General features: G+C 35.7%; 1 protein-coding gene across 1 annotated transcript; it reads right to left on the reverse strand.

Annotated features, from left to right (window-relative positions):
* Positions 1 to 1,052: 1,052 nt before the first annotated feature.
* LOC127126967 (probable protein phosphatase 2C 33) lies at positions 1,053 to 5,442 on the reverse strand. Its single transcript, XM_051056040.1, has 5 exons — positions 4,386 to 5,442; positions 3,232 to 3,621; positions 2,853 to 2,970; positions 2,372 to 2,595; positions 1,053 to 1,832 (listed from the first exon to the last, which is right to left on the reverse strand). The coding sequence occupies exons 1-5, from the start codon at positions 4,635 to 4,637 to the stop codon at positions 1,341 to 1,343; spliced, it is 1,476 nt and encodes a 491-aa protein (XP_050911997.1). The 5' UTR covers positions 4,638 to 5,442; the 3' UTR covers positions 1,053 to 1,340.
* Between the last annotated feature and the right edge of the window lie 17,729 nt (positions 5,443 to 23,171).

The following is a 23,171-nucleotide window of genomic DNA, read 5'->3' on the forward strand; positions in this document are numbered from 1 at the left end:
TATATATATATATATATATATATATATATATATATATATATATATATATATATATATATATATATATATATATATATTAAATACAAATTGTTACATTTATTTGATAGTACTAATAAAATACCGGATATGGATCACATATAGTGGGTGAATAATCCGGCTCAATACATACCATTATTTTGATCTAGTAAATGCAATCAATTACATTAAATTAATATATAGATGAAGATCGGGACAGCATGAGAAACATGTGAGAGGGATGGCAGAGTAACAGTATCGAAAGACAAAATAAATAAATTCAATAATGGTCTAAAGTATGGAAAGACATAAAATAAATAAATTCAATAATGGTCTAAAGAAGTGGCCACATTTAATTTTGTAGAGTACTATTACATTGAATAAGATTATTCCAGTGTTGCAAACCTCATAGGTTTCTAAAAAAATATCTTTTTTAAGAAAAAGTTGATTTTTTTAGATTCATTCTAATTTATCACTATTCCTAGATAATTATTATAGAGAAAAAAATAATAATAAATAGTTAAAAATATTATAAAAAAAAAAAATATTATTGAAAAAATAACAATAATTATTAACTATCTTCTCGATATTTTTAAAAATTAAAAAGAAATTACACTTAACGGAGGGAATAGTAAATAATATACATAGTTAGTTTGACTGAATGGTGTTCCACACAAACATAAATGTAAAACTGTAAACCTGTCTTTCAACAAAAATTGACCTATCATCCTAACATCACATTATTCATACATTTATCTCCCACTTGATTTGCTGTCACCGGCCACACCACACGAGTTACCCTGGCACCAGCTATAAACCATATCATCACATTAATTTCCATATGAAAAAAGAAAGATGTAAAACTTTGAAAATATATACACCACTTCATTTTTTCAACCTAACCTTTAACCACTACCTATGCCTATCCTTATCATCAACAACAACAACATGCATAACACATTAATAATTAATAACTGTCACACACCAACTCGTGAACCACGCTGGATTTTCTCAATAACAAAAAAATACATCAATACTTTATCCCAAAAAAAAACACTTTATTAATATATCAAGAGTTTAGATTTTACAAAAATTTTGATGCACACAAGAGAGGAAGGACAAATTTCCAGACACTAAAACAGCCTGGACATATTTCTAAGACCAAAACAAAAACCATCAAATTGGTGGGAATGGAATATTAAACAAAAAAAACATATGTGAACAAAAGAAAATGCATGTACCTAAAATAATATTGGAGAAAAAACAAAACAAAAAAGGTAAAGGGCCCTCTTAATATTCATTGCTTGAATGAATCATTGCAATTTTCATTTGAGTTTTCTGGTCCCTGCTGCTGCAGCTGATTTGTCTTCTTTATCAGGAACAAATCTTGGAAGGTTTAATAATGTGTTGACACGCGATACACCTTCGAGAGCAGACCACTCTTTTTCTGCCTCAGCATCTATCTCTATCTCTTCCTCTTCCTCAATGTTGTTATTATTATTGCTTTCTCTGCATGTTCCTGATCTTTCTAGAGCATTAGCTTCAGAAACACCTTCATTATCACCGTTGTCGCTGACTTGAATTCCTGAACTTCGAGGATGCTCTTTGGAATTGTTTGCATGAGAGGCAGTGGAGATTTTTTGTATGCCTGAGTTTAGAAAGAGACAAATCACGGCACAGTCGTCAACTTTTGATGTTGGGTATTTGTATCTCCATGCTCTAACTGCTGACTCAACCAGTGATCTAGCTGCTGTTGCACGCCGTGGTGCAGCTGCTATTATGTCTACCACTTCCTTGTTTGATAGCACATCCCAAATCTGGACATATACAAGCACACATATACTTGAGATGGATATAGGAAAAAAATTAAACGAAATAAGTAGTAACATGTGATGATAACAAAGCTTACGACCTGTTTGGTTAACGTTTTTTTTCTTTCATATTTTCAATTTTAGTTACAACAATGTCACTTTGTTTTAACTCAGTTTAATATTTTCAAAGTTTTAGACACAAAATAATGAGAACATTCTTTTTCTTCTTTCTGTTTTCATTATTTTGTATTCGAATCTTTGAAAAAGTAAAGTAAGTGACATTTTTGTAATTACAATTGACAACAAGAAATGATAACAGAAAACTTTTCTCGAAAGCATGGTTGAGTTCAAGTAGCTATTGAGTTTCAACTTTCAACTCAGAACGAGTATATCGGAATACCCAAGATTTGAATCTTTACTAAAACAATCTTTGGCTAGACTTTGTTTCTCTTGTTAATCAAATGGTTAACACCAAAAAAACTGGTTCTTAATAAAGGCAAGAGCAATTATCATTACTATACTAGAATAGAAGTCAGGTATCATACCCCATCGGTTGCCATGACAACAAACTCATCCTTCTCCGTGAGTCTTCTGTGTGACACCTCTGGAACAGATATTAGTCCAAAATCTTTCAGACAAAAATCTCCAAAAGCCCTTGCCATTGCAAGGCCAGGGGAATCATTGTTCGGCAACCAGACTCGACAAACATCAGGTTCATCACGAAGAGCAAAAACACGTCCTCTACATTTGCGAATTCTCTCTGCTTCAGCTGTAAACGATCAAGAAAAACGTGAGGTAAGACTTATAGACAATACATGCACGCATAGGATTATTGTCCCTTTTATTCTATGTCAGCATCTACATGGGCCATTCATAATTTCCAACAAGTGCATATATTTACACATAATAAAAGCATGCTGACACAAGAATAAACTACGAAAAGTGTACATGACTATTGCTTGGCTTGATTTAAGATGTTTGACAGTCTGATGCCACTATGTTGAACAAAGTAGGCAAGAACTATACCTGGAAGATTGGGTTTTAAATCCACAGTTAACTGGACTGCAGCAAGAGAACCATCTTTCTCCCTTGTACCCAACACAGCTCTAGAGTCCCCAATATTTCCAATAACAAGATCATGACCCTATAGAAAACACAATCTTCTATGGTCAGAAATAATTCCTAGCAAACAATTTTAATAGAACAAATCAATTGCAGATTGCAGAAAATTACAGTTTGTTCAAATTTCGTTACGCCACCAATACTTTGAATTAAATAGTGTATCGCAGATCAACAGTGATTTGTTCAAATAGTTCTACATTATAGAAACCACTGCTATAGACGCTATTTGACAACACTGAATGCGAGAGCATCACTAGTTTTCCATAGATTTACAAGTCAATACCTGCTTAACCAAAGTTACTGCTGTTGTCCCACTACAGAAGCAATCAATAGTTTGGTGCGTCTTCAATTCTCTATCCATAACTTTGAATGCCTTTAAAAAGGACTCTTTAAGTGTTTGAAAGATTTCTGGGAATTTTTCCATTTCCTCTGTATCAATGGATACCCTGGACTCCTCATCAGCAGATATAAATGCTACATCTTCAGAGTTTGTGCTTCCTGTAGCATTATTGCTAATCTCCTTAAGGACTTCCCCACCAGATACATTAAGTTCCCAATGAGTATTCAGTTTTAGAGGAAGAGAATCCCTCACTCTTTTTGCAACCATATGACCATATGGACCGTGACCATCGAAAACTCCACAGAAAATTGTATCTTCTCTAGAACAAAAGTTCTGCAATATATGATAAACAAATGGCAAGTATCAACAATTGTAATTGTCGAAACATAGCTAACAAAGTGTTGCAATATTAAACATCCAAACATTGATCGCTTTTCTTCAAACCCAATTTTTATCAAATCAGTTTTACATAATCAAGTTCTTTCAAGATCACAAAGGGGTGGGGAGTCACAACTAAGATCTTTTAGGACTAGAACCATCCATCTTCTTTCACCGAGGATACAATATTAGACCCTCAATGAAAAGCTAGGTAAGCAAAAAGAAAAGAGTGTCATACTTAGCCAACTAGGAACTGAATTATGGATTATGGATAAGGATCCGTGTCTACCACTATGGAGCTTTCACACAGACACAAATACTGGACACAACACTCACATCACACGTATACACCAGAAATAACTTAAGACAAGGTGATTCAATTTAACTACATATGCGGGTCACATGTCACATGTTGGTCAGCAGACATGCCTTTGGTCGGAAGTACAAGTGCTACAGAGGCTACCACTACCATGTACAAAACTACATATATATTTGCAAAGAAAGCACAGGAACATGAAGAATACAAACATATGTGCAAGTAATGCAAGGTACGAAATCCAAGGTTTGGGAATAAATCTGATTTAATATTTGGATTGAATAAGATCATGAGTTGTGAGAACAATGAGATTAAAAGTGTTGCAAAAGCTAAACAACAAACAAAAGACAAAAAAAAAATGGGGATATTGTTTGGATTATAGAAAATGTGAAAAAGATCTAACCTCCCAAACAACCATGGCATCTTGGTTGGTACCCTTCTTGCCCTGTTGAGTGAACAAGGAAGCAAATTCAGATGAGCCATTCAGGAAGATCCTATCAGGGATCTTATGAAGAGGCTCATTCCTCCAATACTCAAAAGAAGAACCTCTTGATCCATGCTTCTTTTTACCGTTTTTTTTGCTTTTCCTAAAAGATGATGATGAGGGCGAAGTGGGGTGAGGGCTCCTGCTTTCCGCAGAGAAGCAGGACCCCATCTTTAGAGCCCTTAGAATGCTTATTACACAATCCAGACCACCTGAACAAAAGCTTCCTTCTCTTGATGAATCCGTCACAACCCACTTAACAAAAACACAATAAAGTAAAATAAAAACCTTTTAACAAACACTTCACCTGCAACCTCAAAACTCAACAGCCCTTTTCTTTTCTGAAACTTTTATCACAGTTACAGTTGCAATTACACGATTTTCAGATTGAGATTGGTAAATGGAAGTCATTCATTCATTCACAATCATCAAATCATCAAATAAGATAAGCATAAGATGTAAGAAATATATAGAAAATAGATACTAATGGAAAACCCAAAAACTAAAAACAAAAGAGCTTTTTTTTATAAGTTTTGTTTATTATAGAGTAACATATTATAGACACATGTACATAAAGTGCAGATCTATGTTAATCCACTTGAATTTCCCACAAAGACACAATTTTTTTAACAAATTGAAAGAACAAAAGAAACCCAAATGGTAGATAGAGAGTGAGTGTATTTTTGGATCAAAGGTTGAGGATGAGAATGGAATTGAAGAGAAGCTAGAAATGAGGATGAAAGAGAGGCTGAAATGGGTTCAGAAACGAGAAGAGTGGAATGTGAAGAGAGAGAAATGGATAGGGAAAGAGTGGGATGCGGAGAAGATGAAAATGGAGAAACAATCGGAGAAAAGCACGGAGATCGCAGTGAACCAGAGACTCGTTCTTGTGTTGAGTTTGTAAAATCTCAATTTTAGAGAGAGAAGGTGAAGAAAAATTTATGTGAGAGAGAGAGTTTATAGACTTTGAAGAAACGGGGAAAGTCTCTTTAGACTTTTATTTAATATTAAACAATTCATTATTATTATTTTTTGGATAGGGTTCTATCATGAAAAAGAATAGAGTTCTAGATATTTTTAAAAAAAAACATTTAGAAAAGTGTTACTAGTTAATTAATACTAGCACTAGTACATAGTTAAGGAGGCTACCTAAAAAAATGTATTATCTCTATCTGAAATAATAAATTGCTTAAAACTTTCGCTATTATCTTCTAATAATAGTACACAAAATTAGTTAATAAAATAAAATAATCTTTTTAGAGAAGATAGAATATGCATCGTTAGAAATAATTAACTATTGGCCTATGTTTCGTCAAATCATCTAAAATTTCAAAATTATTTTAATGACATGAAAATTGGTTTTTTTATTAGATTGCATGTAAAAATATTTTATATTGTGTTGGTGTAATGCATCTTTATTAAACTCATCTTTTTTATATTAAAGTAAAATAATGTGTAAAAGTTTTTTTTATAAAGACAAAATCCAATAAAAGAAAAGATAGACTACAAAAAGGAGCGGTCATACCAAACTCTCAATCAAAAATGTGATCTTAAAATTAGGTCTTCCTAACTTATTGAAAACAAGATTTGGCAAGAGCTTATGAGACATAACAATGAAGGAATACTATGAAAGTAAATCAAGCTTTTCATTTGTCAACAAGCCGACACGAGAATTGACCTCTCTATACATATGAGTAATCGAAAAATTTATCTTCCGAGTGTAAACTTGACAGTTGAGCCATATGTTTCTTATATTCGAAGGGATAGTTGTTTACTTGTTAAAAGCTTTGACCACTAAAGAGGAATTTGTCTCCAACCATAAGTTTCGCTAATGTTTGGACTGAGCAAATTCAATGGCCCTTAATACGCCTGCAATCTCTGTATAAAAAGCATTGTGAATCCCGAGATTCTCAGAGAAACCTACAAGGAAGTCTCCATTGTTGCTTTTGAAAAGTCCACCACGAGCAACAATGACATTGTTGTTTGTACCATTTGTGTTGGCCTTCACCCAATTAGCAATATATAGTGCCCAAAAGACCTAATTGATTGGAGATGGTCGTGGAGGATGGGCATGCACATCAAAAATCTTCAAAATTCTGAAGTTTGACATGGAGTCCTGAATGTGTGCTTGGTTGTTGAAACTGACAAACCTTGATGTCTATGATAACATTCCTCCAAGTCATCAGGTTGTCTTGGAATGTTACCAAAATTTTGCAGTTCCAGATGGTGTATATTGTAACACCCCGATAAAAATAGGATAATTATTTAAAATAAGTTAATAATATATTTATTAATTTAATTAAATAATTGGATTATTATTATTGGAATTATTATTATTGGAATATAATGTTGGAATCAGTAAAAAGAGTCCCATTTGGCAAAAAGAGGTTTTCACGTGAAAACAGAGAAACGACTCTAAAGTGGAAAAAGGGCAAAGAGCCAGAGAACAAGGGTTGAAGAGAGGAAGAGCTCGAAGCCTAAGGATTTGCAGGATTAACTCAGGTAAGGGGGTTTATCGTCGTTTAATGGGTATTATGGGTTAACATGTAATGGGTAGTGATAAACCATTGATTTGACTCTAATTAGATGATGAATGTTGAAATTGTGAAATTTTGGATGAATGAGATATGAGTATGGTTGAGGAAATTCGTAGGAATTAGAGGTAATAAGGTTAGAAATTGTGAGATTGAATGTGTATGATCTGTGTTAGACAATATGAATGAATGTTGTGTAAAAATTGGAATGTGGAAGGTGGGATCTGAGAATCTCGTAGCAGAGAAAACCATAGCAGATCTGGAATTCTGGTTTCTGGTCATACGCGTATGGCACTAGGCAATACGCGTATGAGATGGTCTGGTACGCGTAGGGCACTAGGCAATACGCGTATGGATGAGGAAGATGATGTTTTGAACGTGGTTTTGTCTCTGTTGGTACGCGTATGAGGAAGTGGTACGCGTAGCATACGCGTATGAGGCAGACAATACGCGTATGGGATTGGCTGAGAAATGGGCCATACGCGTATGGGACTAGGCAATACGCGTATGGGCAGAATTGTGATTTTTCTGAGCTGTTGTTGTGCAGTTTTGGTCATTGCAGCTGGGTGATGTAATTTAGCTAATGTATGATATAGTAGGGATCATTTCCCGTTGTTTGAGCAGTGTAGGTATTAGTAGAGTGTGCTAATACTGTGATTTATTATTTAGCATGATATGATATGATTTTGTGATAAACATGCTGATGACGTATGATGGTATGCATAATACTGTGAATGTATCTGTTATGTATGCAATTGTGAATGGACTGTTTATGGCTTAGAGTGTGAGCATATGTCTATTTTGAATTTTGTTGATGTTTGCATGCTAGGTGATTTAGCATGTATATTATGGCCTTTATGGTGGTAGCTAATTCCCATGGTGAGGAATTAGTGAGTGAGTATTGTGGATTGTTGTTGATGTTTGCATGCTAGGTGATTAGCGTGCATATCATAGCCCTTGGGGTGGTAGCTAATTCCCATGGTGAGGAATTAGTGAGTGAGTCACTAGGTCTCAAATGAGTGGGACTAGTGAGCTTGGTAGCCGTATCTGGATTTGATCGGTGAGGTTGAACTATATGTTCACGAATAGTCGGTACCGCATGCATGGAGTCTCATTGCATAATGTATGTATGGCGTATAATATGAATGGATGTATTCCAATATTATACGTGTGTTTTGTGTTGAGTTGAGTATGATGATGATTATGAGTTGATGTTACCGTTGTTGAATGTGTGATATGATTAGGGTGATGAAATGTGTTAATTTACTTAGCATTACATGATATTTTATAATGCTTATTATATCGATTGAGGAACTCACCCTTACAACTATGTTTCAGGTAACGAGCAGTGATTGAGTAGAAGCTAGTCCTTGGAGTCTAGTGTAGTTCCTTAGTGGGTCATGCTCTGGTAGATGTAACATCGGGACGGGATGTTTTACTTGTTTTTCATTGTTGATTGTTGAACAAGTTTACATGTAATATGTTACATGTTTTGCATTGTTGTTAGATTTTATCCGCTGCAAATTATGCAAATGTTTTATTTTGATTAAATAAATGAGCATGACAGGATATTTTGATGATTGGTGTGAAGTGTCAAGTGTGACACCCTTAATTGCATATCTACTCTGATTTATGTTTTGTTGATTTAATTAAATATTGAGGTATTTTAGAAGGGTGTTACATTAGTGATATCAGAGCATAGTCGGTCGAGTCGAGTCGTAATTATTCTGTTCCCCTGTACGTGATAGGTGTTGTGTAACCCTATCAGTACTTATTGTTTTAGCTTGTTGGGTTTTCAGAATAGAGATGGTTGGAAGAGGTAGAGATGATGCTGCGATTGCTGAGGCTCTGGGTATGCTAGCTGGAGTACTTGGAGGAAATCCGAATGTTGTGGGACTGGGAGCTGCTCGTCAACTGAGTGAGTTCCAGAAGAACAATCCTCCAATGTTTAAGGGAGCATACGATCCAGATGGTGCTCAGAAGTGGTTGAAGGAGATCGAGAGGATCTTCCGAGTGACTGAGTGTGCCGATAACCAGAAGGTCAGGTTCGGTACGCATATGCTGTCAGAGGAAGCAGATGATTGGTGGGTTGCTACCCGCACTGAGTTGGAAGCTGCTGGGAGTGCTGAGATCACTTGGGCGGTGTTCAGAGAGAGATTCCTGAGGAAGTACTTTCCAGAGGATGTCAGAGGAAAGAAAGAGATAGAGTTCTTAGGATTGAAGCAGGGCAACCGGTCTGTTACTGAGTATGCTGCTAAGTTCACAGAGCTGTCGAAGTATTACACTCCCTATAATGAGGCTACTGGGGAATTTTCAAAATGTGTGAAGTTTGAGAACGGGTTACGTCCCGAGATCAAGCAGGCTATTGGGTATCAGCGGATTAGAGTGTTTTCTGACCTGGTGGACTGTTGCAGGATTTTTGAACAGGATACCAAGGCCAGAGCGGAGAGCTATCAGCAAAGGGTTGATAGGAAAGGCAAGAATCAGAATGCTCGTGGGAAACCGTATGCAGCTGGCAAAGGTTTCCAGAGACAGAGTGGGATGAAGAGGCCTAGTGGGGGAGACTCCTGTGCCCCTGCTAAGTGTTACAGATGTGGTCAGGCGGGACATCGTATCCATGAGTGTACCAGTAATGAGAAGAAGTGTTTTAAGTGTGGAAAAGGTGGTCACTTGGCTGCAGAGTGCCGGTTGAAGACTGTGACTTGTTTCAACTGTGGAGAAGTGGGTCATATCAGTCCACAGTGTCCTAAGCCGAAGAGAGAGAACCAGTCGGGAGGCAAGGTCTTTGCTTTATCGGGTTCTGAGACTTCTGCAGATGATCGTTTGATCCGAGGTACGTGTTATATTAATGGCTTTCCTCTTGTAGCTATTATTTACACAGGTGCGACTCATTCCTTTATATCTTTGGATTGTGCTGTGAAACTTAAATTAGAGATATCTGAGATGCATGGGAGTATGGTGATTGATACTCCTGCGAAGGGTTCAGTGACTACTACTTCAGTTTGTTTAAATTGCCCTTTGAGTATTTTTGGTAGAGACTTTGGGATGGACCTAGTGTGTCTTCCACTAGTGCAGATTGATGTTATCCTGGGTATGAACTGGTTGGTGTCTAACCGAGTTTATATCAACTGTTTTGATAAGACTGTGATCTTTCCTGAGATTGAGGAAGAAAAGAGTTTGTTTCTATCAGCAAGACAGGTGAATGAGGCAGTAGCAGATGGGGCGGAGTTGTTTATGTTGTTAGCGACTTTGGAGGCGAAAGATAAACTGGTGATTTGCGATCTAGCCGTGGTGTGTGATTTTCCTGATGTGTTTCCTGAAGAAGTGAATGAATTACCGCCAGAGCGTGAAGTTGAGTTCTCGATTGATTTGGTACCTGGTACTAGGCCGATATCGATGGCTCCGTACCGTATGTCTGCTGTTGAGTTAACTGAATTGAAAAGTCAGTTGGAAGATCTGTTGGATAAGAAATTTATTCGTCCGAGTGTGTCACCGTGGGGTGCACCAGTGTTGTTGGTTAAGAAGAAAGAAGGTACTATGAGGTTGTGTGTGGACTACAGGCAACTGAATAAAGTGACGATCAAGAATCGGTATCCTTTGCCGAGGATTGATGATTTGATGGATCAGTTGGTTGGTGCGAGTGTGTTCAGCAAAATAGATTTGAGATCGGGGTATCATCAGATACGTGTGAAAACTGAGGATATTCAGAAGACTGCTTTCAGAACAAGGTATGGACATTATGAGTATTCTGTGATGCCTTTTGGTGTGACTAATGCGCCTGGAGTATTTATGGAGTATATGAATAGGATTTTCCATCCGTACCTAGACAAGTTTGTTGTGGTGTTTATTGACGATATTTTGGTGTATTCGAAATCTGAAGAAGAGCATGCTGAACATTTGAGAGTGGTTTTAGGAGTTCTACGAGAAAAGAAGTTATTTGCTAAACTGTCTAAGTGTGAATTTTGGTTAGAAGAGGTTAGTTTTCTTGGTCATGTGATTTCAAGAGGTGGTGTTGCTGTTGATCCTTCTAAGATAGAAGCGGTATCTAAGTGGGAAGCTCCGAAGTCAGTTTCTGAGATAAGGAGTTTTCTTGGACTTGCAGGTTATTATAGGAAATTTATTGAGGGATTTTCTAAGTTGGCGTTACCATTGACGATGTTGACTAGAAAGGGGCAAGCGTTTGTTTGGGACTCAAAATGTGAAGAAGGTTTTCAAGAGTTAAAGAGAAGGTTAACTACTGCTCCTATTCTGATATTACCGAGTCCGTCAGAACCATTTGAGGTTTACTGTGATGCTTCATTGTTGGGTTTAGGTGGTGTTTTGGTGCAGAATAAGCAGGTTGTAGCTTATGCTTCGAGACAACTGAAGGTTCATGAGAGGAACTATCCGACACACGATTTAGAGTTGGCAGCAGTGGTATTTGTTCTGAAGTTATGGAGGCATTACTTGTACGGGTCAAGATTTGAGGTTTTCAGTGACCATAAAAGTTTAAAGTATTTGTTTGATCAGAAAGAGCTGAATATGAGACAGAGGAGATGGTTAGAGTTTCTGAAGGATTATGACTTTGGTTTGAATTACCATCCGGGTAAAGCAAACGTAGTGGCTGATGCATTGAGTCGGAAATCATTGCATATGTCTATGTTAATGGTTAAGGAATTGGATTTAATTGAGCAGTTTAGAGACTTGAGTTTGGTGTGTGAGAGTACTCACAATAGTGTTAAATTGGGAATGTTGAAGTTAACGAGTGGTATTCTGGATGAGATTAGAGAGGGTCAGAAATCCGATATGCTTTTGGTTGATAAGTTGACTCTAGTGAATCAAGGTCAAGGTGGTGAATTCAGAGTTGATGAGAATGGTGTTTTGAAATTTGGTAATCGGGTGTGTATTCCGGATGTTACCGAACTGAAGAAGAGTATTCTTGAGGAAGGACACCGTAGTGACCTGAGTATTCATCCTGGAGCTACGAAGATGTATCATGATTTGAAAAAGTTATTTTGGTGGCCGGGAATGAAAAGAGAAATTGCGAGTTTTGTTTATTCTTGTTTGACTTGTCAGAAGTCAAAGATTGAGCATCAGAAGCCGTCTGGGCTAATGCAACTGTTGGTTATTCTAGAGTGGAAGTGGGATAGTATCAGTATGGATTTTGTTTCTGGTTTACCGAGGACAGTTAAGAATTTTGAAGCTATTTGGGTGATTGTTGACAGATTGACAAAATCGGCTCATTTCATTCCGATCAGAATGGATTATTCGTTAGAGAGATTAGCTGAATTGTATATTGAGAAAATTGTAAGTTTGCATGGTATTCCGTCGAGTATTGTTTCGGACAGAGATCCTAGATTTACATCGAAGTTCTGGGAAGGTTTGCAGAGGGCTTTGGGAACTAAGCTGAGATTGAGTTCTGCATATCATCCGCAAACTGATGGTCAGACTGAGAGGACGATTCAGTCACTAGAGGATCTTTTGAGGGCTTGTGTTTTGGAAAAGGGAGGTGCTTGGGATTGTTATTTACCTTTGATTGAGTTTACCTACAACAATAGTTTTCATTCGAGCATTGGTATGGCACCGTTTGAAGCTTTGTATGGTAGGAGATGTCTGACACCTTTATGTTGGTATGAGTCCGGTGAGAGTGTTGTGGTTGGACCGGAGATTGTTCGACAAACTACGGAAAAGATTAAGATGATTCAGGAGAAGATGAGGATTGCTCAGAGTCGTCAGAAGAGTTATCACGACAAGAGGAGGAAGTCACTTGAGTTTCAAGAGGGAGATCATGTGTTTCTTCGTGTTACTCCGATAACTGGGGTTGGTCGAGCTTTGAAGTCGAAGAAGTTGACACCTCGATTTATTGGTCCTTATCAGATTTTGGAGAGGATAGGGGAGGTAGCCTATCGTATCGCTTTACCGCCGTCACTTGCGAATTTGCATGAGGTTTTTCATGTGTCTCAGTTGAGGAGGTACATTCCTGATCCGTCGCATGTGGTCCAAGTAGATGATGTACAGGTGAGAGATAACCTGACTGTTGAAACATCACCTATGAGGATCGAGGATCGAGAGTTGAAGCAGTTGCGGGGTAAAGAGATTGTTTTAGTAAAGGTAGCTTGGGGAGGACCAGCAGGTGGCAATGTGACTTGGGAACTTGAGAGTCAGATGAAGGAGTCTTATCCTGAGTTATTCACTTGAGGTATGTTTTCGAGGACGAAAACTCTTTTAGTGGGGGAGAGTTGTAACACCCCGATAAAAATAAGATAATTATTTAAAATAAGTTAATAATATATTTATTAATTTAATTAAATAATTGGATTATTATTATTGGAATTATTATTATTGGAATATAATGTTGGAATCAGTAAAAAGAGTCCCATTTGGCAAAAAGAGGTTTTCACGTGAAAACAGAGAAACGACTCTAAAGTGGAAAAAGGGCAAAGAGCCAGAGAACAAGGGTTGAAGAGAGGAAGAGCTCGAAGCCTAAGGATTTGCAGGATTAACTCAGGTAAGGGGGGTTTATCGTCGTTTAATGGGTATTATGGGTTAACATGTAATGGGTAGTGATAAACCATTGATTTGACTCTAATTAGATGATGAATGTTGAAATTGTGAAATTTTGGATGAATGAGATATGAGTATGGTTGAGGAAATTCGTAGGAATTAGAGGTAATAAGGTTAGAAATTGTGAGATTGAATGTGTATGATCTGTGTTAGACAATATGAATGAATGTTGTGTAAAAATTGGAATGTGGAAGGTGGGATCTGAGAATCTCGTAGCAGAGAAAACCATAGCAGATTTGGAATTCTGGTTTCTGGTCATACGCGTATGGCACTAGGCAATACGCGTATGAGATGGTCTGGTACGCGTAGGGCACTAGGCAATACGCGTATGGATGAGGAAGATGATGTTTTGAACGTGGTTTTGTCTCTGTTGGTACGCGTATGAGGAAGTGGTACGCGTAGCATACGCGTATGAGGCAGACAATACGCGTATGGGATTGGCTGAGAAATGGGCCATACGCGTATGGGACTAGGCAATACGCGTATGGGCAGAATTGTGATTTTTCCGAGCTGTTGTTGTGCAGTTTTGGTCATTGCAGCTGGGTGATGTAATTTAGCTAATGTATGATATAGTAGGGATCATTTCCCGTTGTTTGAGCAGTGTAGGTATTAGTAGAGTGTGCTAATACGGTGATTTATTATTTAGCATGATATGATATGATTCTGTGATAAACATGCTGATGACGTATGATGGTATGCATAATACTGTGAATGTATCTGTTATGTATGCAATTGTGAATGGACTGTTTATGGCTTAGAGTGTGAGCATATGTCTATTTTGAATTTTGTTGATGTTTGCATGCTAGGTGATTTAGCATGTATATTATGGCCTTTATGGTGGTAGCTAATTCCCATGGTGAGGAATTAGTGAGTGAGTATTGTGGATTGTTGTTGATGTTTGCATGCTAGGTGATTAGCGTGCATATCATAGCCCTTGGGGTGGTAGCTAATTCCCATGGTGAGGAATTAGTGAGTGAGTCACTAGGTCTCAAATGAGTGGGACTAGTGAGCTTGGTAGCCGTATCTGGATTTGATCGGTGAGGTTGAACTATATGTTCACGAATAGTCGGTACCGCATGCATGGAGTCTCATTGCATAATGTATGTATGGCGTATAATATGAATGGATGTATTCCAATATTATACGTGTGTTTTGTGTTGAGTTGAGTATGATGATGATTATGAGTTGATGTTACCGTTGTTGAATGTGTGATATGATTAGGGTGATGAAATGTGTTAATTTACTTAGCATTATATGATATTTTATAATGCTTATTATATCGATTGAGGAACTCACCCTTACAACTATGTTTCAGGTAACGAGCAGTGATTGAGTAGAAGCTAGTCCTTGGAGTCTAGTGTAGTTCCTTAGTGGGTCATGCTCTGGTAGATGTAACATCGGGACGGGATGTTTTACTTGTTTTTCATTGTTGATTGTTGAACAAGTTTACATGTAATATGTTACATGTTTTGCATTGTTGTTAGATTTTATCCGCTGCAAATTATGCAAATGTTTTATTTTGATTAAATAAATGAGCATGACAGGATATTTTGATGATTGGTGTGAAGTGTCAAGTGTGACACCCTTAATTGCATATCTACTCTGATTTATGTTTTGTTGATTTAATTAAATATTGAGGTATTTTAGAAGGGTGTTACATATATAATGTTGACAATGGTTGCATGTATTACCACCCTACATTTAGGAGTCCAGACATTGTCACAAATCTTCCAAATATCTTCATGGCAAGCAAGATGCAACCTTGTGTTAAGAACCTCGGAAAACCATGTCTAAATGTTAATGGAAAAATTACGTTCAAAGAATATATAGAATGTGGTTTCTTCCCTAAGCTTCCAAAGACTACAAACAGAGGGCAAAAAGCAACCTCTCAACTTGAGATTATCATCAGATGGAATCTTGTTTTGCATAAGCCTTCAGGCAACAAAGGATCTAACATGGAGAACATCCTTGCTCCATAAAAACTTAGGCATCATGAAGTTAATTATACATTGTTAAGATAATCTAAGTAATGTGTTTTTAAATCACTTCATTTGCAAGTGGCTTTGTATGTCGTTTAAACGACTTGAGCTAGAAATGATTCTTTCTATAAGTTCTCTAATGTACCATTTCATGCAACTTGATTCATTAAGATGCTTACAAGTTCTCGTCTTTGTATTTTGCTTTCGCACTTTCTAAAATCTTTGATTTCATTTTATGGGACCTAAAAGTTTTTAAATTGGTATCAAAGTTCGGCTTTTAACCAAAGTCTAGCGACTCCAAAAGTTGAGGATATGGTTCCTACGATCCCATACGAGTTTTCTTAAACATTATGGAAGCTTGTACAATTCAATGAATCCCCCATGAAATTATATTGAATTACTTATGATTAATCATTCTCTTACAATGCATTACATAGATTATTTCAAAGTAAAGTCTTACTAGATTTGTCTTCAAAGCATTAATTATATTTAAGATATTCTTTAAGTGTTGATTCATCCAGGATTAAACTAACAAGTTTTCTGAGATATGTGCAGCTTGTTTGTGGCATTGTTTCTTAAAGGTTGTCCAAGATTGATCCTAATTCTTGTGTCATGCATTCACTATAATATGCTGAAAAGTATTATGAAAAAAGAAATTATAAACAAAAGCATTTTCATGTGACCTAATTTTCCAAGGTCAGTGTGCAAAAGAAGATGGAGGCAATTTTGTGACTATTGGCAATGATTCTCCAAAGTTTCAACTATCTACAAAAGATTCAAGGAATTTACTTGACGTGCTTATCAATTGTCCAAGAGTTGAATCAATGATTCGGGATTGACAAGTTATATTAATCAATAATGATCATAGTATTGTCGTTTCAAGTTTATCTGAGCCTTATGAAGGAGAGTCTGATAATGTCCTTCATACGTTCAAGAGGATTTCTATCCAATTTATATTTGAATGTTCGTGTTTAGATCTTATGATTATTCTTTTTGTTGATTTCCATTTGGTACTGTTATGAGCAAATTAAGCTTAGATCGTCAAAATTGGTATGATTGTTCCAACTCCCATTTAATTCTTTTGTGTATGCATTGGAGTATTTATTGTGTTACATATGTGTGTTGTTTGATTTGTATATGTTTATGTTTGTGCTATTTTTGTACATTCACTCATTAATTGTTGAATCATTCAACACATTTGTTTATCATTTATGTCGTTTGTTCATTGCCTTCATATGCATCACTTATACACTCATGCATTTTCATTTTTTATTTCTTTCATACATTAAAAGGAATTTGTAAATTTACATTAAAACCGATTTGGATTAAAAATTCATTTTGGCATCTTCACTATAAAATGGCTCATATTTTTTTCATAACATAACATGTTTTTCTCATCCATATAAAAGTTATTTTTAAAAGGGTATTTTGGTGAGTGAAACGGTCTCACTTTCCTTAAAAAAAATTGGTCTTTGGATTCAAATAATTGGTTTTGAACTAAATTATGATCTGAATCAAATTCTTGTGAATTGAGACGTTTGATTTTGATTCGAATCAAAATCTTTACACTTAGCCCATGATTCAAATCACTTTTTTTGGGTTTCAAATCAGCTCAATTTGATCTGAATCATATTGCAGACTTGAAAGGCCTGATCCAAATCAAAATTGAAGGGCCGCGTATTTCATTTTACTCTTACCTCTTTTCAGTTTTCTTTCAAACTTCATTTCATCATATTTTCTTTTATCATTAAACCCTAAATTTGAGCCAACACTAAATTTTTTTCACTCATCATCTATAATCTCATTACATCACTCATCACCTATTATCATCTATCATCTCGTTACATCCCCCATCACCAATATCATATATCATCATTATCATGAGTCATGGCCATGGTAATTGTGTGAGTACTGACAAGTAAATGGGAAAGCAACAAGTTGTTGAATCTGAATCACCTCCACCCATTCCAAAAAGGTCCAGAACCAAAGTACAAGCAAGCAAAGATTCTATAAATGATGTCTTGAGTAAGAAAGCCAAGCGGTCATCTGATGCAAGTCCATCTTCTCTAGCCAAGCTATGTGGTAAAGATGTTAATCTCTTACTTGAGGATAGTTTGCAAAAGTACATTGATGATTTCCTTTACAAACTGGTAGACCCTGAGTATTATGTGAATAACTCTGTTGAGAATGAGTTAAAAACTAAAATTTTGAAACCATTCGCTGACAACAATTTATTGATATTCATTGGTATGAATCGGAAGTACAACCCTGATTATGTCAAGGCCTTTTACTATAATTTAGAACTCACCACTCCTGGTTTGCAAAGTAAATTTAAGGATAAAATTATGAAGTTTGGCTACTATGACTTCATCAATTATTTTGGTATGAGAAGTGAAGGAACAAATGTGTCTAACTCAAAAGGAAAACATTATGAAAAAGTTGTTTTTGTTTTGTATATTTCTAAATATGTATGTGAACACATGGAAATGTCTAACTTGAGGGTAAGCCAAATCAAGTTTGGTATGAGGTTGATTCACTGGGTTATTGTGAAGATTTTGGCTAGGAAACCAGGCAATTCTAATAGGGCTGATGACAACGGCTTGTTCTTGATGTGGTGTCTCATCTATAACATCAAGACATACAAGAATGACTGGGTTAAATTCATCTTTGACAGGATGATTTACTGCAGAGATAACCCTAAGAAACCTATATTTTCTCTTCTTTTATTATGATGATCTTGCAAATTAGTGGCATTGAGTGCAAGAAGGAAGATCTCACTGAATATCCAAAATTATAGATTATGGTGTTGTGTAAAAAATAAGGTATTACAGGGATTCGAATGGTGACTATTACTATATGGAGATTTCTGGTAGAAGGATCTGTGATGATAAGATTGTTGAGAAGGAAGCTCCTGAGGATATTGGTCCATCCACTGATGGTGGAAATGTTGTTGCTTCCACATCTATTTATGTGAAGGAACTGTTGGATGATATGCTCATAAGCTACTTGCAGATAATCATATAAGAGAGTATCTTATCATGGCACACATTGATGCGCTTCCAAATGTTGGAGAGGACAATCAGCTGAAGATGAAGGAAGAGATTCTTGCATTAGAAGGACTCTTGGCAAGTCAAATTGAATCGGGGAAGAACTCAGTTGATTATCTAGATGGTAACAACTACTCTTTCATCACGACACTTCTGGAGCAACTATTCCTGTTCCGGAAGATCCTATTGCTGCTACTGCACCTCCTCCACCATCCTCTGATTTTGTTTCTACTGATTTTGTATGATACTTCATAACATTTCATGTCATGACATTTAGCATGTTTAGTCTTTATATATTATGTTTGTTTATGTTTGAACTATATTGATGTTGTGACCTTTTGATCCTTTATTAGAACAACTTTTGTGTACCATGTGAATCATATAATTTGAATTCACGTTGTTTTGGTATTTGTTATATTCGCTCTATTGCTACTTTATATTGTTATCTTTTTCACGTTGTGTATTTGTGAGTATTTACTGTATGCGATATGTACGGTTGTGTTCATGATTCACTAAGTGTGGCATTTTGTTTTGGATTTTATGTTAGCCTGGATTCTTTGTGTGTTTTTCTTCTTTTTTTGTTTGATTTTCTCATTTTTGATATTTGACCAAGGGGAAGAGGTAGCTGAGATATTGTCGATATTTACGCGCATTAAGTGTTTAATACAGGGGGAGATTTACTACTTTTACGACTTAAAGAAATTACTATCTGACAGTCATCAGTATGATTAATGTTTCATCAAATTCCAAACTTCACACTGGATTATTTCATCAACAATAATCTCACAATCTTGCCAAACATCAAAAAGGGGGAGACTGGAAGCACATAGTATCATTTGGTATATTTTACGTGCTTTAAGTATCTATTGAGTTTTGATGTTTTACAATTAAACTATTATTTCATTGTGTATTTTTAATTTGTATACTACTTCAATTCATTCGTGTGATTGAAATATTTCTTTCCAATTTTTGTAATCGTTTGGTTAAGTAATTGTACCACTAAGACCCCATTTGTATTTCGTATTATATTAGTTGATCATTGTTAGCTATTTCCTTTTTGAGCCTATGAAAGTGACTGTTTTCTCACTTCCACATGAGTAACTTGAATTACAAGTTAGAACATTTGGATTTTGATGTTTCTGGTAATTGATTCGGGTCATGTGTAATATCTTATTCGAATCATTCACCTGTTAAAAATTGGGATTACATTCTGGATCATTTGATTCAGATCAAATTTTGAACATGATTCGAATCAGAATCCCATTTGATTCGAAACAACTACAAATAATGATTTGAATCACGTGCCTGAAAAAGAAACTCTTTTTGGTTATGTTTAGATTGATTCAAATCAATTTTCCTTCTTAATTCGAATCAAACCATAAAAACCCAAATTTTCATCACTCATTTAAATGCTTGTTTATTTTGATTACAGTAACAAGTGTAAAAATATATGATTTTTCATAGAGACAAAAATAGTGATTTTTGTCATCTTATCTTTAGTGTGTTCATCTTTACACCATTCTTCTCTCTTCTTTACCAAACATTAATCTTTGATATTGAACCCATGTTAATTTCTTTATCAATTTTTATTGCATCTTGATTGTGCTATTTGGGTTGTTGTTTTGTGTGTTTTTTAGAATGGGTTGTTCAGATCTTATTGAGGATTTGATTAAGCTCTTGATGACTTTCATGAACCAAGACCCACTTATCTAGAAACTTGTTTGAACCTTATGCGTGTGTTCATCTTTCATCAAAACTACGTTGCTTGACTAATCGCTTGTAATGATAGTTTTTTAGATGATTTGGTATTACTCACCATCTTCATCCTTAGTCTCTTTCCTTGTTTAAGGACCATCCTCTAAATATTGAGTGAAAGGAAGACTAGTGGTATATTAGGGTATCTAATGGGTTTGTGTGTAGCTCATTTTTTATTTGTAACAAATGCACGTATCATTTCTTGGGAAGTTATCTACCAGGATAGGAATTTCCACTATACTCCAAGAAAGACTTTAGCATAATCAAGTATCAACAATCTGTAAGGCGTAGTTAGAAGTTGTCCTTCTTTGGTGGCATTGGAGAAATATTTCTAGCATATAAAGTTGGGAATTGTCCAATATATGCTCAGTTAAGGGCAATCGGTCATACAATAAATCAGTGGGATCAGGCAGATTGCCATATACGAATACTTGGAGTTAGTTATTGTGGATAACGGGGTTATTAGATCAAGATCTTGTGGGATATTGTATTGTGTTAGAAATTTAGTGTCTACTTCATCAGATGGAATTATCGTGTGATAGTTCCTTGTAATCAAAATGCTATAATCATATTTTCATCATAGTGTAAGGTCGTGATTATGTTCTGATGGCATCATTCATCGAAGAGTGCATGCAGGAAAAGCGGGAGCGAATGTCAAAACACTATATATCTTAGTGTATCTTTCTCTTTCTCTATCCTTTTACTTTTCAAGCATTCATCCATCTCATATTTGCTACTGCATGTTTGCATTTACATAGATTGTATATCATATAAACTAGATTTTGCTTATAGTGTTTCAATGTATAAGCTTAGGTTTGTGGTGTATCAATTATAAGGAATCATCATGAAGTTAATTATGCATTATTAAGATCATCCAAGTAATTTGTTTTAAATCACTTTATTTACAAGTGGCTTTGTATGTCATGTAAATGACTTGTTTTAGAAATGATTATTTCTAAAAGTTCTCTTATATAACATTTCATGCAACTTGATTCATTGAGATGCTTCCAAGTTCTCATCTTTGTGTTTTTCTTCCGCGCTTTCTAAAATCTCTGATTTCATTTTATGGGACCTAAAAGTTTTTAAATTGTCTTAAAGGATTGTGTCTATTCACCCCCACCCCCACCCATACCCCTTATAGACATTGTTTTTTCCATATTCTCACCCAACATGAAACAGCTATAAAAGAAACTCTTAGAGAAGTGAAAAGGGTTCAACCTTTGATAAAGAAAATCACTTAAAAGAAACCAGTGAAGAAAGTGAGTTAAGTGAAAATGGAGATTCTTCTTCTCATCATCTCATGTGCCTATTGTTGATACCTGGCGTGACAAAAGATGTCTCTTGGTGATTAACCATTGCAAGAGGACGAAGAAGTTGCACTTAGGTTGTTATTTCTTTCTCACCATGTGTTTGAGAATGATTAGCTTAGGAACCAATATTATTGTATGTACTCAGCTCATTATGAGTTAAACCTATTATGTTAAGCAATGAGAAGCTAATATAATATAGTATTTATGTTAAATGTTGTGTTTTTAATTATTTTTTTATCGTGCATTTAGGTGTCATACATTTGTTTCTTTGATTGATCAACTTGGAAAAAGATACAAGCTTGTTGTTGTGAAAGATCCAACAACAAGCGGATTTCATGATAAAAGCGATTGAAAATAGTAGAATAGAGATACTCACTAGATTAGTTACTTAGAGATAAATAGCTAGAATCATAAAGGACTTTTAAAATAAAAACTAGACATGTTTTAGGGTTACAAGTGAGGCTTAGAGGTTTTTTCCCTTGCCCTAAAATATATGTTTTTGATGATGTAGAGATACATCCTTAGATCTTTTTCCGACCTTTCCTGGCATGACACAACACATCATGCACACATAAATGATAATTTTATATTAATTATTGCCCATCATGTTCTCTCTTATTGAACTTATTTACTTCCTTACATTGCTTTAATTTTTTATTGCTATTAAACTGAACATGTGACAATCATAAACTATTTTTATCTTGCTCGTGCATATTTACAAAAGGTAGTTCTTTGCAAAATTAATCTAAGTTACTTTCCACTCCTTGTGGGTTCGAAATCCTTAATTCTTTATCACTTGCTACTTAAAAACATACATGTATACTTACACGTGACATCACATGCTTTCAAGCAACAAGTTTTAAGCGCAGTTGTTGGAGAATGTGTAAAAGATAACATTTTGATTTTGTATTAAACCCTATTTTTTTTAAATAATAATTTGAGTTTCTAAAATTCTTTGTACTTGGGTAACACGCCATGTGTTTAGCTTTTGCACGCATAGGTTGTTTAATCCAATCTATAGAGGTGATCCTGAACCTGAATGTACCTTCAGATTGTTGCGAAGATCTCCAGCTATTATAAATTTTCCAAGAAGCCCTCCTCCTTTTCTTGTTTTAGACATGGAGGATGAACCAACTCCGACAAATATTTCATGGCAGATAACGACATCATTGGTATTGCCAATGACAGGTCACACAACATTAGAGGCAATGCAATATTTAATCCAAACGCTATGAACATTGGTATCATTATACCAGAAATTACAGTTGCCCAGTTTGAATTCAAACCAATGATGTTTCAGATGATGCAAGCCATTGGTTAGTACTCAAGTGCTGCAAATGAAGACCTTCATCTACATTGAAGACAATTCCTGGAAGTGGCAAGTAACTTCAAGATTCTTGGCATATCAGATGACGCCTTCAGGTTGAGGTTGTTCCCCTACTCATTGAGAGGTCAAGATAAGAGTTGGTTGAACTCTCTTGAGCAAAATTCTATAGCCACATGGAATGTTTTAGTTATTTTTTTGGCTAAATACTTT

This window comes from Lathyrus oleraceus, chromosome 3, assembly GCF_024323335.1.
Source record: "Lathyrus oleraceus cultivar Zhongwan6 chromosome 3, CAAS_Psat_ZW6_1.0, whole genome shotgun sequence".
Classification (NCBI taxonomy): domain Eukaryota; kingdom Viridiplantae; phylum Streptophyta; class Magnoliopsida; order Fabales; family Fabaceae; genus Lathyrus; species Lathyrus oleraceus.

What these genes read in the sequence shown, in the direction of transcription:
- LOC127126967 (XM_051056040.1), bottom strand. Translation starts at nt 4,637, where the DNA reads ATGGGGTCCTGCTTCTCTGCGGAAAGCAGGAGCCCTCACCCCACTTCG. An exon ending in ATGCCATGGTTGTTTGGGAG is followed by an intron (nt 3,622 to 4,385) that starts GTTAGATCTTTT and finishes CATATATTGCAG; the next exon opens with AACTTTTGTTCTAGAGAAGA. An exon ending in TTTAAAACCCAATCTTCCAG is followed by an intron (nt 2,596 to 2,852) that starts GTATAGTTCTTG and finishes GATCGTTTACAG; the next exon opens with CTGAAGCAGAGAGAATTCGC.